The sequence below is a fragment of the Electrona antarctica genome, assembly GCF_951216825.1.
Source record: "Electrona antarctica genome assembly, chromosome: 2".
Classification (NCBI taxonomy): domain Eukaryota; kingdom Metazoa; phylum Chordata; class Actinopteri; order Myctophiformes; family Myctophidae; genus Electrona; species Electrona antarctica.
The window spans coordinates 11,650,492-11,667,390 of NC_136807.1; the positions used below are offsets into that span (position 1 = coordinate 11,650,492).

The 16,899-nt window shown below is 43.6% G+C and overlaps 1 protein-coding gene across 6 annotated transcripts in view; it reads right to left on the minus strand.

Moving 5' to 3' along the window:
- cdk11b (cyclin dependent kinase 11B) overlaps positions 1–14,741 on the minus strand; it is a 40,157-nt gene extending 25,416 nt beyond the window's left edge. The window contains exons 1-11 of one of the 6 annotated variants that reach the window (XM_079525972.1): positions 14,603–14,698; positions 13,140–13,187; positions 12,284–12,414; positions 11,445–11,590; positions 10,671–10,798; positions 9,432–9,576; positions 7,653–7,709; positions 5,790–6,016; positions 4,535–4,669; positions 3,571–3,666; positions 2,914–3,066 (exon numbers count right to left, since the gene is read on the minus strand). In XM_079525972.1, the coding sequence (XP_079382098.1) occupies positions 2,914–3,066; positions 3,571–3,666; positions 4,535–4,669; positions 5,790–6,016; positions 7,653–7,709; positions 9,432–9,576; positions 10,671–10,798; positions 11,445–11,590; positions 12,284–12,394 (1,198 nt within the window). In that variant the 5' untranslated portion in view covers positions 12,395–12,414; positions 13,140–13,187; positions 14,603–14,698. Of the gene's footprint in view, positions 1–2,913; positions 3,067–3,570; positions 3,667–4,534; positions 4,670–5,789; positions 6,017–7,652; positions 7,710–9,431; positions 9,577–10,670; positions 10,799–11,444; positions 11,591–12,283; positions 12,415–13,139; positions 13,188–14,602 lie in introns of all 6 variants that reach the window. The other 5 variants (XM_079525975.1, XM_079525973.1, XM_079525971.1 and 2 more) reach the window with 5 other exon arrangements.
- Positions 14,742–16,899: the final 2,158 nt, after the last annotated feature.

The window sequence follows — 16,899 nt, forward strand, 5'->3', positions numbered from 1 at the left end:
ACGTATGTAAGGCTAGGTGGTCATTGTGATAGTACTTGTACGTATGTAAGGCATAATGCATGGCTAGGTGGTCATTGTGATGGTACTGGTACGTATGTAAGGCATAATGCATGGCTAGGTGGTCAGTGTGATGGTACTGGTACGTATGTAAGGGATAATGCATGGCTAGGTGGTCATTGTGATGGTACTGGTACGTATGTAAGGCATAATGCATGGCTAGGTGGTCATTGTGATGGTACTGGTACGTATGTAAGGGATAATGCATGGCTAGGTGGTCAGTGTGATGGTACTTGTACGTATGTAAGGGATAATGCATGGCTAGGTGGTCAGTGTGATGGTACTGGTACGTATGTAAGGGATAATGCATGGCTAGGTGGTCATTGTGATGGTACTGGTACGTATGTAAGGGATAATGCATGGCTAGGTGGTCAGTGTGATGGTACTGGTACGTATGTAAGGGATAATGCATGGCTAGGTGGTCAGTGTGATGGTACTGGTACGTATGTAAGGCATAATGCATGGCTAGGTGGTCAGTGTGATGGTACTGGTACGTATGTAAGGGATAATGCATGGCTAGGTGGTCAGTGTGATGGTACTGGTACGTATGTAAGGCATAATGTATGGCTAGGTGGTCATTGTGATGGTACTGGTACGTATGTAAGGCATAATGCATGGCTAGGTGGTCATTGTGATGGTACTAGTACGTATGTAAGGCATAATGCATGGCTAGGTGGTCATTGTGATGGTACTGGTACGTATGTAAGGGATAATGCATGGCTAGGTGGTCATTGTGATGGTACTTGTACGTATGTAAGGCATAATGCATGGCTAGGTGGTCATTGTGATGGTACTGGTACGTATGTAAGGGATAATGCATGGCTAGGTGGTCATTGTGATGGTACTTGTACGTATGTAAGGCATAATGCATGGCTAGGTGGTCATTGTGATGGTACGTATGTAAGGGATAATGCATGGCTAGGTGGACATTGTTGATAGTATTGTACGTATGTAAGGGATAATGCATGGCTAGGTGGTCATTGTGATGGTACTTGTACGTATGTAAGGGATAATGCATGGCTAGGTGGTCATTGTGATGGTACTTGTACGTATGTAAGGGATAATGCATGGCTAGGTGGTCATTGTGATGGTACTTGTACGTATGTAAGGGATAATGCATGGCTAGGTGGTCAGTGTGATGGTACTGGTACGTATGTAAGGCATAATGTATGGCTAGGTGGTCATTGTGATAGTACTTGTACGTATGTAAAGCATAATGTATGGCTAGGTGGTCATTGTGATAGTACTTGTACGTATGTAAGGGATAATGCATGGCTAGGTGGTCAGTGTGATGGTACTGGTACGTATGTAAGGCATAATGTATGGCTAGGTGGTCATTGTGATAGTACTTGTACGTATGTAAAGCATAATGTATGGCTAGGTGGTCATTGTGATAGTACTTGTACGTATGTAAGGGATAATGCATGGCTAGGTGGTCAGTGTGATGGTACTGGTACGTATGTAAGGCATAATGTATGGCTAGGTGGTCATAGCATAGATAAATCACAGACAGGGTGATTGTCCCACCCTGAGCAAGCTTTTGTTTTTGCGACGGTGACAACATCGCAGAAATGGAAGAAACGAAGAAGCTTATTACATGGCTACTTATTAATACATTAATAAAATTGCCCCAAAAGTCGCAACAAAACAAAGTATTTCCTTGCTTACGGAAAATGAGAGTATTCCAAGTTGGCTCCGCAGAGCGCAACGAGTCGCCTCGGAAACAAGGAAGGGAGTGTTAATCCATTTAGACCCGAGTTAAAAACATTCCCTTTGAAAGAGTATATATTCAAAGATTTGCGCCACATTTTGCGCCACATTTTTACGATTTTTCAAAAATAGCAGACCTACAAGTTTATAGCACGGCACTCGGTGCCGCGCTATGAGCTTGTAGATCTGCTATTTTTCAATAGCTAAACTATAACATAATGCTTGAAACACCAAAAGGGGTTCCCGCCCTAAATGGGTTAATCAAATGGAATAAACGTTCGGGTAGTTCATCGTCTATTTCTCGCTTCAAGTGTTTTCAAAAACGTTTTTGAGAGCAATGTTTAGTTAAATGACATTGTGTGTTTGTTAACATGGCTGTCATGTTGGGTACAGCATAGAACCCAAGCAGCGCCAGCAGGTGCTCTGAGCCTTTGATTAGGCAGCAGTCCGTTATAGAGCAGAGCGCTCTGTTATCAAGAAATAACACACCGCTGAATTCAGCGATTGACCAATCAGAATCAAGCATTCAACCAAGCCGTGTATTAAGCGATAGTATTGTCTGACTTTTTTCTTCTTTTTTTCCATTTTCGCGATGTCACGGTCGCAAAAAAGCTTGCTCAGGGTGGGACAATGTTTGGTTCCCTGCTCTATTATGTGATGTGTCTTGAGATTGTGCTGCATGTATGGCAGTGCAGAATTAGCAGAAACAGGTGAGAGCAGTAGTATAGCAGTAGTTTAGAACAGTGGTTCCAGGGGGTCCCCAGATAAATTATAGTTTAGAACCAAATGGACCCTTATGGGATTGTAACTCTGAGAATGTACAAATGGAACCTAATGGACCCATCCATTTGGTTCCATTTGTACACTCTCAGAGTTAAATTAACATTGATTTTACAGTCTAAATTGGGGTCCCAGAGATAGAAATGCCATTAAATGGCGGTCTGTGTAGACTAATATGCATGTCAAACTGGGGGTCCTTGAAATTAAACGGGTTGAGAATCACCTCTAAAGCCATACAAATCTCTTTTGGGGGTCCTTTTGGGGGCATATATTTTCGAATGGGGGTCGAAAATCTGTGTCGATTTGGGGCTCCTCGACATGAAAAGGTTTGGGGAACCACTGGTTTAGAAGCATCGGTCGTGGTACCTGCGCTCTGGTCAGATCGTCCTGAAACGGAGCCCGACTCCTCCTCCTCTTCCTCCTCCACCTCCACCTCCTCCCCTTCCTCTCCCTCCGTTTGGCTACTGGACTCGTCGTCGTCGTCCTCCTCCCCGTCCTCCGAGCCGGACTCTGATCCTGCTAGATGCAGTTCAAATCATATTCTGAGTAATGATCAATAAATACACCAGGTCAAGTCCGTCTATATCAGGGGTGGGCAACTTTGACGATGGAGAGGGCCAATATATGTCCACACTCACTCCAGAGGGCCACAGTGCATATTACTGTCGTAGCAAAAATAGCCGATATACAAACTCAAAACGCGTTGCAATGCGACGCGTTTTGAGCTTGTAGATCAGCTATTTTTGCTATATTTGAATTGAAAACCTGAATAATATTTTGCTATTTTTGAATTGGAATCCAATAACATTGGCCCCGGGCCGCCAGTTGCCCACCCCGGGTCTATGGTCTTTGTAACGTTACGTTACAGTGGCCAATAATGCACTCCAAACAACACCAACTTCTCTGCTCACTAGCCTCACAGTCAACACATGCTGCTGAAAGTTGGGGTATTAAGAACCAATATAAGGCCAAATGTTCTAAATGTCATTATACTTTATGTATACCATGTGAAAATCTCTTTACCTATAGAAGACGCGGTGCTCGTCTTGCGTTCAATGTCACTGATGTCCTCCAGGTTTGCCAGCGGGTCTTTGTCCTCGGGCCTGTCCTCCTTGGAGACTGGAGAGAGAGAACAAAAGAAGCAGAGGACAAACCGGCCCTCTGGTGATCAACGTGCTTGGGCAGAGGAGGCGCTGAGCAGTGGTGGAAAAAGTACTCAATTGTTTTACTTAAGTAAAAGTACCAATACTGCAATTTAGAACTACTTCGTTACAGTAAGTAAAAGTACGGAATTGAAAATGTACTTGAGTAAAAGTACAAAAGTATCGGCATCAAAATGTACTTAATCCATTGAGACCTGGAACGCATCCATGTCACGTTAGCGTTTAACCACATTAACCATTAACCCATTTTGGGGCGGGAACCCCTTTTGGTGTTTTAAACATTGTTATAATTTAGCTATTGAAAAATAGCAGATCTACAAGCTCATAGCGCGCCACCGAGTGGCGCGCTATGAACTTGTAGGTCTGCTATTTTTGAAAAAATCGTTAAAATGTGCCTCAAATCTTTCCGAAAATTGTCAAACCTTAACCCATTCAGGCCTGAATGGGTTAAGGTACTAAAAGTAAAGGTATTCATATTGCAGAATGTCCCATATTGCAGAATGTCCCATTTCAAGTTCAAAAGGTGTAGAAAATCTATTGAAAAGAGCGACGCATTGTGAGCTTGTAGATCGGCTCTTTTCAAATGACCGAAATGTATAGGGTTGAAGTGGTTAATGTATGTTTTCCAATCAAAAATTTAAATCGCCAAAGTAACTAGTAACAAAAGTTTTCAAATAATTGTAGTGAAGTAAAAATACAAATTTTGGCTCCGAGATGTAGTGGAGTTTGAAGTAAAAGTACTGGAAATTGGAAATACTCAAGTAGAGTACAAATACCTCAAAATTGTACTTAAGTACAGTACTTAAGTAAAAGTACTTAATTACCCTCGCTTCCACTTCTCCGTGGCTCGCTGTGCTCCGATCTGTCCCGAGGGGCTCGGTTGGGACTGCGGCTGCGATGGCTCTGTTTGGCCTTGTCTACGTATTCGTCAGGCAGCGCCCCCCGGTGGTGCAATGGCACTGTGTGTGGAGGCAAGCACAAGTCATTCAATGAGACAAGAGATACCTTGATACAACTAGCAGCATTGAAGAAAACACAAGCTAAAAAAAGAAGCTAAAATGTACCGTACATTGTTGCTTTTCCAAAAGTAGTATTGGGGAACAGGAACTGAGTAAATCAATTTGTATTCAATACTAAAAGGTGTAACAGTACAACCCCCAAGTTCTACACAGTATTCTTCCTTGACAACTTGGGGGGGGGGGGGGGGGGGGGGGGGGGGGTGCAGGGGTCACGAGACATGGCCAAAGCATTTCCAGGGGGACCCCTATCCTAAGTAACACTTGAATCTCCATGTCCTGTGTATCTCCTGTTGAACTTGGTTTGATTACAGCGATAGACTACTGTCAATTCTTGAACTGTGGACTTTCTCAGAAGGTCGCTGGAAGTGTGAGATGCACAGTCCCCGCTGACAGGCTCCAGCAGTGACATATCAACGTCCGTCACCCACTTGGCTCCCCTTCGCTTAGTCCCTCCCCAACCCGTCCTTGTCCAATAGGCACATCAGCAGTGAGGAGACAGGACAAGCTGTCCTTCTCCCCCATAAAGATGCATGTTTAAATGACGGGATTTCTCCATATGAAAGAATCCATCAATTCAGTAGCAAGAGCATCAAAATGTCTCCTAAATCTAGTCAACAAGGCCTGCGGTAGGCTATGCACTGAGAAATACGAGGAAATGACAGAGGGAGAAATCAACTTTTAACGACCACCCGACAGGAGTTTGTGTTGCACGGTAAAATAAAACTACGGTGTTTAGTATTATTGCACTTGTTTTACAGGCGACCGGATTAAGGTTGGTGAGGGGTCCGTTAAAACGACCGGATTAAGGTTGGTGAGGGATGCGTTAAAACGACCGGATTAAGGTTGGTGAGGGATTGCGCTGCTCCGTGATTGCGGTTATGGTTAGGGTTTGAGGTAGTTTGTCGTTCGGACCAATGCTATGTCGGAAAGCATGCACCCATATAACACCGCCCTACTAGGAGTAGCCGGCGCTGTAAAACAAGCGCCCCCATCAGCGCCCATCGAAAAACCGAGGCTCTGCGTAAAAAGGTAGTCGAGAAGAGAAGTGAGAGCCACCAACCGTCTCTGCGCGGTTCGCGCTCTTTGCGCCGCTCGTCGCCCCTCCTCTCCCGCTCCTTCAGGTCCCTCTGCTCCTTCTGCTGCTGCTGCTGCTGCTGCTCGCGGCCTTTGCGGTCGCGCTCGCGCTGCCGCTCCAGCTGCTCCAGGCGTTCCCTGTAGCGCGGAGAAGACGGCAATCCTGTCAAGAGACCTAAGCTCTGCTCTGAAAGAGACCCCTCTTCTCTCTGTCTGCAGGACACAACAGCCATCCAAGTACAGCAGGCCTGTCACAGTTATTACATGATCATGTTAATTATCTCAAATAAGTATTTGAGATAATCAATCACCGTTATTATTATTTTTGCATAATAATCGCCAAAATCATTTCCATGTTGAAGAAAATGTTTTTCAAAACATTTTTCCAAAAAAATAGTAGAAATAGCAGATCGGCTATTTACACTACTTTAAAAAAAAACATTTTGTATTTAAAATATTTATCAGGATGAATTATTAAATGTCAACAATTTTGTTTATATAGCTTAAAAGGCGAAACAGAAATGTAATTTTCATTCATAATGTTCAATGCCAAAAACACAATGACAATTATAGGAGAATTCCAGACTAGGCATTTTCTTACCATAACCCATTCTAGACAGGAACGTCTAGAATGGGTTAAGCGTTATGTTATACTTATATGTGTTAATACTTTAGCTATTGAAAAATAGCAGATCTACAAGCTCATAGCTTGGCACCGAGTGCCACGCTACGAGCTTGTAGATCTGCTATTTTTTGAAAAATCGTGAAAATGTGGCGCAAATCAATATTCTTTCAGAGCAAACGTTTTTAACTCATATCTTTGCTTCTGGTGGCGGGGGGCGGGGGTCCCTGGAACAACACATTTTCAGATGGGGGTCCGCAGCCAAATCCAGATAATTCTGGGGGTCCTTGACATGATTAAGGTTGAGCACCACTGACATAGAAACATAGGTTTATCAGAAGACATTCTTTTTGAATCGACCTCAGGTCAAATAGCCCAGAACGAGTGGTACGGTTGAACATTTTCATAACTCCAGGCCGAGTCCACCACAGCTCAGAGTGCGAGCAGCCAGGTTTTATATATTTATCACGAAAATTGGCCGATATCTGTCATTCATAATGACAGAAACCTCTCCACATTGTGTTAGACAGCGCACTTCGGGAAGTCTCGCATGACAAGATCTCACCAAAGTCCCCTCGTAAACTCTACGGCGGCCCATTTGGGACAAAACACCATGGAGAGATTTGACTTGTTATGAACGACATATCTATAAAAACCAAAATGAAATTTCGAGCAATAAAAATAAGCTATTCACCACAAAATCCACTGGCTCACGCTCTGAACTGCGGTCATGGAGTCATGAGCATGCTCACCTGTACCATCTGTTCTGGGATATAACAGCATCAGATTAAAAAGGTAAGAAAAAGCCTAGTCCGGAATTCTCCTTTTATCGTAACGTAAAATGCCATGACTGCCGTACATCCAAAGCACTGTGTGTGTATCATTAAAACACACCGACAGGGTTTCCCTCAGAAGTTGTGCACAATTTGTGGCACCTGGGGGTACTCAAGCACCCCGCCCCCAACTGTGTGGGTGTGTCAGAGTAATCTAAAATATTTAACCAGTTTGTTTCGAAATATTCAATAATGCAAAGCCGCAGAAATATATACAGTAGATATTTAGGAATATAGGAAACGAGCAGATAAACAAACAACACGGTCATGCCCTTTAACTAGTCCCATTGCCACATGCGATACAATGTCATACAGTACATCGTAATAACACGTTCAGTTGCCCTAAATAGAAATGTATTTATTTCTGATGTTAACAGAGGGGCGTGGGTATTACCTGGGGGAAACCCTGTCAGTGTGACTCATGGTGATCACATTCTCATAGCTGGTAGGCCTGCAGTAAAAGAGAATGTACAGTTTTGTGTGTTGTTTTTGGAAGCAAATTTTGATTTTAGTTTTAGTCAGTCTCACTTCAATAGTTTTCATTTAGTTTCAGTCACATTTTAGTCACCTGGAATGTTTTAGCGTTAGTCTAGTTTTGGTCGACTAAATGTCATAAGATTTTAGTCGACTAAATCTACGTACAGTTGACTTAGTCGACTAAAATACATTTTGGCGGGCCTTGATGCCGTCGTAATGACGATTTTACACTTGCTGAAAATAGCCGATCTACAAGCACACAACGCGTCGCAGGGCTTGTAGATCGGCTATTTTCAGCATGCAACCATGTGTAAAATGACTTATACTGGATCTCTTTCTAGTCCCTTCCTAACATTTTAGTCTAGTTTTAATTTGTTGACTAAATTAGTTTGTCAGTATTTTTCGTCTTAGTTTTAGTCGACGAAATCAACACTGGTGTCTGGGTCAACATGTGTGCTGTGTGAGTGTTGGTCTGAGTGGCCGGTGGGTCGTCACCTCTCTCTGAGGGAGTGTGTGTGTAGGTCTGAGTGGCCGGTGGGTCGTCACCTCTCTCTGAGGGAGTGTGTGTGTAGGTCTGAGTGGCCGGTGGGTCGTCACCTCTCTCTGAGGGAGTGTGTGTGTTGGTCTGAGTGGCCGGTGGGTCGTCACCTCTCTCTGAGGGAGTGTGAGTGTTGGTCTGAGTGGCCGGTGGGTCGTCACCTCTCTCTGAGGGAGTGTGTGTGTTGGTCTGAGTGGCCGGTGGGTCGTCACCTCTCTCTGAGGGAGTGTGTGTGTAGGTCTGAGTGGCCGGTGGGTCGTCACATCTCTCTGAGGGAGTGTGTGTGTTGGTCTGAGTGGCCGGTGGGTCGTCACCTCTCTCTGAGGGAGTGTGAGTGTTGGTCTGAGTGGCCGGTGGGTCGTCACCTCTCTCTGAGGGAGTGTGAGTGTTGGTCTGAGTGGCCGGTGGGTCGTCACCTCTCTCTGAGGGAGTGTGTGTGTAGGTCTGAGTGGCCGGTGGGTCGTCACCTCTCTCTGAGGGAGTGTGTGTGTAGGTCTGAGTGGCCGGTGGGTCGTCACCTCTCTCTGAGGGAGTGTGTGTGTAGGTCTGAGTGGCCGGTGGGTCGTCACCTCTCTCTGAGGGAGTGTGTGTGTAGGTCTGAGTGGCCGGTGGGTCGTCACCTCTCTCTGAGGGAGTGTGTGTGTTGGTCTGAGTGGCCGGTGGGTCGTCACCTCTCTCTGAGGGAGTGTGAGTGTTGGTCTGAGTGGCCGGTGGGTCGTCACCTCTCTCTGAGGGAGTGTGTGTGTAGGTCTGAGTGGCCGGTGGGTCGTCACCTCTCTCTGAGGGAGTGTGAGTGTAGGTCTGAGTGGCCGGTGGGTCGTCACCTCTCTCTGAGGGAGTGTGTGTGTGTAGGTCTGAGTGGCCGGTGGGTCGTCACCTCTCTCTGAGGGAGTGTGTGTGTTGGTCTGAGTGGCCGGTGGGTCGTCACCTCTCTCTGAGGGAGTGTGTGTGTGTTGGTCTGAGTGGCCGGTGGGCCGTCACCTCTCTCTGAGGGAGTGTGAGTGTGTGTGTTGGTCTGAGTGGCCGGTCGGTCGTCACCTCTCTCTGAGGGAGTGTGAGTGTGTGTGTTGTGTGTCTGAGTGGCCGGTGGGTCGTCACCTCTCTCTGAGGGAGTGTGAGTGTGTGTGTTGTGTGTCTGAGTGGCCGGTGGGTCGTCACCTCTCTCTGAGGGAGTGCGCTCTGGCCTGTTCCCTGCGCTTCTGTCTCTCCCAGTCTCGCCTGGCTTTGTCCTCCTCCCACTGGCGCTTCCGGCGCTCGGTCTCCCGCTCTTTCTCCTTGTCTTTGGGCCGCACGTGTTTTCCTGCTGTGAAGATGAATATATGTGAACATGTCAGCAAATAGTATTCCATTCCATTTTTATTGTTTTTTATAGTTTTTCTTCCTTCATTTCAGTCGGTATAGAAAAGAGAGCGCTGGGTTAGCGGCACACAGAAAATGGTCCGGCCGACCAGTGTTGTTTTCGTCGACTAAAACTATGACGAAAAATGTTTGTCGACTACTTTTTTTTCACTGACGGAAACTAAATGGAAACTAAATGAAAACTAAGCTATGATGACTAAAACAAAGACTAAATATATTGACGATTTCGTCAACAAATAAAAACTAGACTAAAATGTTAGGAAGGGACTAGTGGACAAGAGATCCAGTATAAATCATTTTACACATGGTTGCATGCTGAAAATAGCAGATCTACAAGCTCGAGCTTGTAGATCTGCTATTTTCAGCAAGTGTGAAATCAGTCATTACGCCGGCATCAAGGCCCGCCAAAATACATTTTAGTTGACCAAATCAACCGTAGATTTAGTCTACTAAAAACGTATGATCTTTAGTCGACTAAAACTAGACTAACACTAAGACATTCCAGGTGACTAAAATGTGACTAAGACTAAATGAAAACTACTCAAAAGACTAGTATGGACTAAAACTAAAATCAAAATTTGCTGCCAAAAACAACACTGCGGCCGACCTGGGAATCAAACTGGCGACCCACTGGAGCCCACGCAGCCCAGTCAGAATGCTAGGGCATTCACTTCTAGTCATTTTTACTAGTTGCCTAGTTTACTAGTCGACTAATTGTTTAACCACCTATTATGTTCAAAAATATATATATATATTTGTACATTTAAAAACGTTGTACATTGGTGACTATAACTATAATCTACCTGATCTTGAGGCCTACAAAATCGGGGGGGGAAAAAGAAAGAAAAAAAAACTTTTGTTTCCTTATCAAGGTCGACTAGTGGATTTACTAGTAGACTAGTAAACTAGTCGACTAGTTGCTTAATGCCCTAGCCTAGCCCATGCAGCATGCTCCTCAACCATGCGGCTATCAGGTGACGGCCGTCCGACAAACGCACACGAAACTAAACATAAATCCTGCAACAGTGAAAGACGCACCTCCTTCTGCCGAGTGACTGCGATGGCGTCTTTTCTCTTTTCTCTTCTCCTCCTTTCTGTGGTGAGACTTGTCTTTCCGCGCCACTTGCTGGGGAGGCTTGATTGCTAGCGAGTCATCCTCTTCTCCTCTGGATTCAATGTAACAGAAAACAAATGATGAACAATCAAGTTTATTATGATTTATTAACCCATTCTGAACGGGAACCCCTTTGGGTGCTTTAACTAAGCATTAAGTTATACTTTAGCTATTGAAAAATAGCAGATCTACAAGCTCATAGCCGCTTCCCTACTTCCGTGTTACCGATGATACTAATTAAGGCTCTGTTCCATTTAGTGTACAGTGTTTCTCAAACTTTTTTTAATTTCAAGGACCCTCATAACTCTGAGTGTACAAATGGTTTGGTTCCATTCCATGTGTACACTCTCAGACTTACACTCCCATACGGGGACATTTGGAACGCACTCAAGGAAGGACACTTTGAGACCCACTGGTGTACCAGAGCGTTTCCAGCAGCACCCTGACTCTGTTTTATATTTTACTCATGATAGCTCTTCCGTTGGTCCAGACTGTATGATGAAGCATTTGGAAATTGCGAGAGTCTGGTAACGCGCGACTAGTATCATCGGTAACAGCTGTGAAGGAAGTAGGGAAGGGACCCCAAGTTCTTTCCAACATGGCGTGTGTGCATATATAGCCCATTGGAGACTCTGTACCTGTCCTCTGTGGAGTCTTCCCGTGTGTATGGGCCCGGGGAATTACGGATCGTTATTTACCTGTCCTCTGTGGAGTCTTCCCGTGTGTATGGGCCCGGGGAATTACGGATCGTTATTTCCATCTTCTGGTCCTGTAGTTCTCCTTCCTCCGGTGTGTCCCGCTTGGCTTCCCGACCATCCGCCTGTGGAACAGGACACGAAGCCAACTGCACATAGGAGCACAAACAATAACAATGAGATCCTTTTCAGTTCGAGCAACATAATCATTTATACTATTACATTTCAGAATCTATAAGCCTAGCTTTACCATATCACACACTGCAAGGTAAGGTATTAACTGTATTTTGAAATCAACTTAAAAAGGTATATTCAGTTATTTGACTTAATTCAAATATCACTTATTTTTTCTTTTTTTCTGGATAATCCTCCCTACTATAGAGTGTGCTGACCATATAAGGAAATCCTCCCTGTCCCCAGTGAGCCCCTGGGGTCAAAAAACCCTAGTTTTGGTGGCGGGTGGCAAAACCTTCATCCAATCAGGATGAGAGGGGCCTTCCTCCAATCATGATCGAGTGGGGGCGGGCGGACTGGGTGGTTTTCCAAAACACCCAAATCACTGAATGCTCCTTTAACATATAACCTTGAGTTTTATAATGGAAGTCAATGGGACTCGGATGGATCGAGCTGAAACCTTTCCGGAATTTGGAGTCATACATCATAGTCATCAGATGAGTCATAACCTTGACATCATAAATGATTGATGTCACAGGCTGGCCACATGAAATCTGAGATGCATATTGGATTGGCGCAACCTCAATCTCGCTGTGGGGGCCAAAGGAACATAATAGCCGCTACTGTGTACAGTCAGAATAACACAATGCAACTGGGTGATGGTGTACATTTTTCTGGCGCTTGGGCTCTATCTTCTCTTCCAGTTCCCTTCTGCGTCTTTTGTCTTGTAAGATTTCGTCGAGTGTTTTCACTTTCCAGGTGTCCTTTTCGTCCCCCATCGGCGCCCACACTCCACCACCTGCGGCACAGACACAAAGCAAGCGTCACATCACTGAAGATCCATCTGAATCATTAGGAATAAATATGAAATAAAATAAGAGGAAATGGTGGCTTTCACGGGCTGGTGATATTCATCATACATCATCATCATCAACATTCATCATCATAAGATGAAAAGCGTAAAATAGTTGATCTACAAGCACTTAGTAGCTCTTAGATATTTTGCATAGAAATGTTTGATAACATGCTATTAATTACAATTGTATTTACCCAAAAATAACAATAATATATCATTTACACATAACATGCCCAAAATAGCATCCAAAATAGCAATGCAAGGTTCAACGTGGTTAATTCCAATAATTTACATCATTATGCAGAGGAGACAAGCAGAAACAAAGGGGCTACTGTGGAACAGGGGAAGAAGTGTCAAGGAGTAACTAAACGACAAACAAAGCCTAAAGTCATAATTGGTTGTGTCTGTTTCTCAAATGTAGCAGGGTAGTAGTGAACAGAGTAATCTAGTAAGAGAGTGGCGACACTAGCGTTGACTCCCATTGTAACAATAGAATGCGGAAGACGTGCTCATTCTATCTCAATGGGATAGTTCCAATGTTTGGAACTATAGCCCATAGGTGGCCAACGGCGAGATCAAAGCATGTCGCCACTCTCTTACTATTCCACTCGGGTAGTGAAGTGATACTAAAGGGTAAGAAAAGGACTGAGCTTGTTTCCTATGGTTACCTGGGTGCCTTGCATGTTATCCAATCAAGCAGTAACTTCTCACAATCACTGGTAAAAGAACAAAATACAAAAAAACAGACTAATCCAAACTGATGCTCATATTTTGGTGGGTGGATATGGGGATGTTTAAAGACTTATTTATATTCAAGGGTTTTATTAATTGCCCCCAAAATAAAGGATGTTTGTTTTCGCACTGCAGTAGGGCATATAAAAACACATGCTCTCAATAGGGCTGCTGCACAATTAATAGAAATATCACAATTTAGATTTCACAATTAGGGCTGACCTTTGATCGTTATTTTTATTTTATTTTTTAGGCAAAGCTTTGAGCCGATTAAAGGGGCGATTAAAAAATAGTCAGTGATTCATGAATCATGGAGCTCAAGCACATGGCTTTGAAGGGTAGCAGATCTACAAGCTCTCAACATGTCATGCTGCAATGCGTTGTAGGCTTGTAGATCAGCTGTTTTGATTCAAAAAAATGTTTTTAAATAAAAACGTTCAATTTTTCGATATTTCTTTTTTCTCCATGTTGTCAGAATGCTTCAAATCTTTTGGGTCAGCCCTAATGCCAATTAAAAAACGTCTCATTTGGTAAGCTGTTCGTCTTGTCATCATTGCACAAGAAAGTGTTAACAACCACAACGTTTTACAACCCATCTCCATGCCCATCAAGCTCAAAGACAAACAATAATATCAGGCAGATACATAACATAAGAATAAAATATACCATAAGAAATGAACAACCATTACTTTAATAGTCATAATCGTGCAGCTCTCCTAAGCTCCCAATACACGAGATACCCATAACCATAAGCAAACCAGCCTGTAAAATAATAATAGCAACAACCACCACACGGCATTCTGAAGTTTCAACCTGTCAAATTCAACTAACAAACCAGTGACATATTTTCTGTAGAACACATATATGCCTATAGTATGAATATAATGAAAGGATATATACATATTTTCTTACTTGTACAATATATTATGATTTATTTACACACTGTCTTTCGTTGACTAAACTGGGACACACATGGCGACTTTGGCGAGTGAGTGATAACACGTTAATAACTGCTTATAAACAGTGCAGCATAAGCTCATTAAGGCCAGTAGATGTTTCGTAATGTCACTGCCAGCATTTCGAACATAACTTGGAAAGGGGAGTTGAGCTGGTATTACTATATTTACGGTGTTTAGAATGTTAGATTAGATGTACAACATTCAACCGTTGGATCTCTAGCACGAGTGAGCTAAGATGCTAAGCTAAACAGAACGTCGCGCTAACGAGAAAACATCGTATGTGCTTCACATCAATCAGTGTCGCCCTTAAACACACACAGATATATTCGACATCTTGTCGTTACGTGCGAGCCTTTGAAGCCCCCTAGCTAGCCGACGCTATTTAAATAGACTCTCTAAAGTTGATAATAGTCTAAAGTTGATAATAGATTCACACAAACCTGAAAATATGCTCCGCGGTATTAAACAACACCGGAAGTCTGAACACGCCAATTTTTTTCTACTTCCGGTGCCACAAGAATTACCTCCGGGTGACTACAGAGGTTTGGTGACTTTGGTCCCCTGCTGCTTCTGGTCAGATAGAATTTAATCTCTCAAGATAGGATTCTGCTGTAGCTGCTGTAGTTAGCAGTGGTTCCCGAACTTTTTCATGTCAAGGACCCCCAATTTGACACTCATTAGCCCGGCCCCCCATTTGAAAACATATGCCAGGGACCCCCACAAGAGAAGATCTTCACCGTTCTAGCAGTGATTTTCAACCATTTTCATTTCAAGGACCCCCGGTTTGACCTGAATTAGGCTACGGCTACGGGGTCCCCCATTTCTATCTCTGGGACCCCAATGTATATTGTAAAATCAAAGTTAATTTAACTCTGAGAGTGTACAAATGGAATCAAATGGACCCATTAGGGTCCATTTGTACATTGTACACAGTTACAGACCCATCAGGGTCTATTTGGTTCCTAACTATCTTTTTTTAATTTTTTTACAAATCTTAATAATAGTCATGACATACAATACATTACATTAGAGCCAGGAGGATTACTAACAGAAAACATTAGCTGGGGACTCCCTGGAACTCCCTCAAGGACCCCTAGGGTTTTGGAAACCACTGGTGTACTGTACACTGTGTACAGCATAGGCCTATATTTATTTTTTTATTTATTTGTTTCTCCTTTTTACCGAATGGGTTCCCAGATGCATGCAATTAACATCTTGGCATGGCAGAAATTGCAATTTTGGATCAAGATGGAAAGAGACCTGACTGAGGGACTGTGAACTGGGGGTTTATTATGGGACAAGGATGGCAGTTGCTTCATAGTCACAAAAGCCCAGTTCAGATATGCATGATTAGACTGCTTAACTGGTTGTTGTAGTGGAGCAGTGTGGATATAAAGTGACATCTGTATTTCAATTTTCAATCTATTAGTCCACTTGCCAGAATATGAACTCGGGCATTTTGAGTACATGTTAGAAATGTTGAGTATGTATGGGTCCCCAGCATTTAGAAACTGCCGGATGCTAACTTGTATATGTTGAGCAATCTTCATAATTGGCATAATGTGACCAGACCATTACGAACGTATATAAGGCAAAAAAAAAAGCCTGGGGTTTTCATGATGCTGAATCAATTCCAAGCATTCGTTTTTCACAAAAACATTCCATAGCCGTCATCACAAATGTGATAAGGTCAGCGGCAAGTGGCTATGGCTGTTTTTAGCCCAACAAGTGTTCGTTTTTTGTGCAAAACATCATGAAAACCCCCTAGTAGTTTGACATGGCAAGGCTTACTACTACTAGCCTACCACCCATATTACAAAGACATAGAAATGGCAGGGTAGAAAATGTCCATCCAGGTGTATTCAACTTAATTTTTCAAGTTTTACAACAAACCTGGTCAGGATCTCAGGTAAGTGTGTCATCTCACCTAGTGAGACGACACACACACACGCACGCACGCACGCACACACACACACACACACACACACACACACACACACACACACACACACACACACACACACACACACACACACACACACACACACACACACACAAACACACACTTGCTGTTGGCCTTATGGAGGTAATCAGATAAAATGAGATTAAGAAGTGAACTACAGTATTACTATCTATTCATGCAAGTGCTATGCAATAAATCTTCAGCAGCAGGTAGGAGACCAGAGATCAGCTCAGGTCACCTATATCTGCTATCTGTACGGTAACAGGTCAGGTCACCTATATCTGCTATCTGTACGGTAACAGGTCAGGTCGCCCCAATTCCATCTCGCCCCAGATTTTTTCCGCCGACAGCTCGGTGCGGCGGTTCTTGTATTCTTTATTTTGTTTTACTGAGAATAAGGTTAGAAATAAGTTTAGGGTTAGGCATAGTTTTACTGGGGTTAAGTTTAGGAATAGGGTTAGGTTTAGGCATCGTTTTACTGAGGTTGAGGTTAGGAATAAGGTTAGGTTTAACCGTTTAAGCATAATTTACTTATTAATAACATAATTTACGTATTCCTATCTGTACTATGCTATAGGCCTATTCACCACATTAACACAGAAAACATAATTTCAATTTTCTTCTTCTCATTTCTTCTTTTGGCTCTTGGTCACCAGATAAATGCTGTAGTTAGTCTGTCTGTCTGTCTGTCCGAGCGCGGAAAGCTGCAACACGGTAACTCTGTCACTTCTCTACCGTTTCGGATGCAGGGCGGCTCACCGGAATTAACCGGGC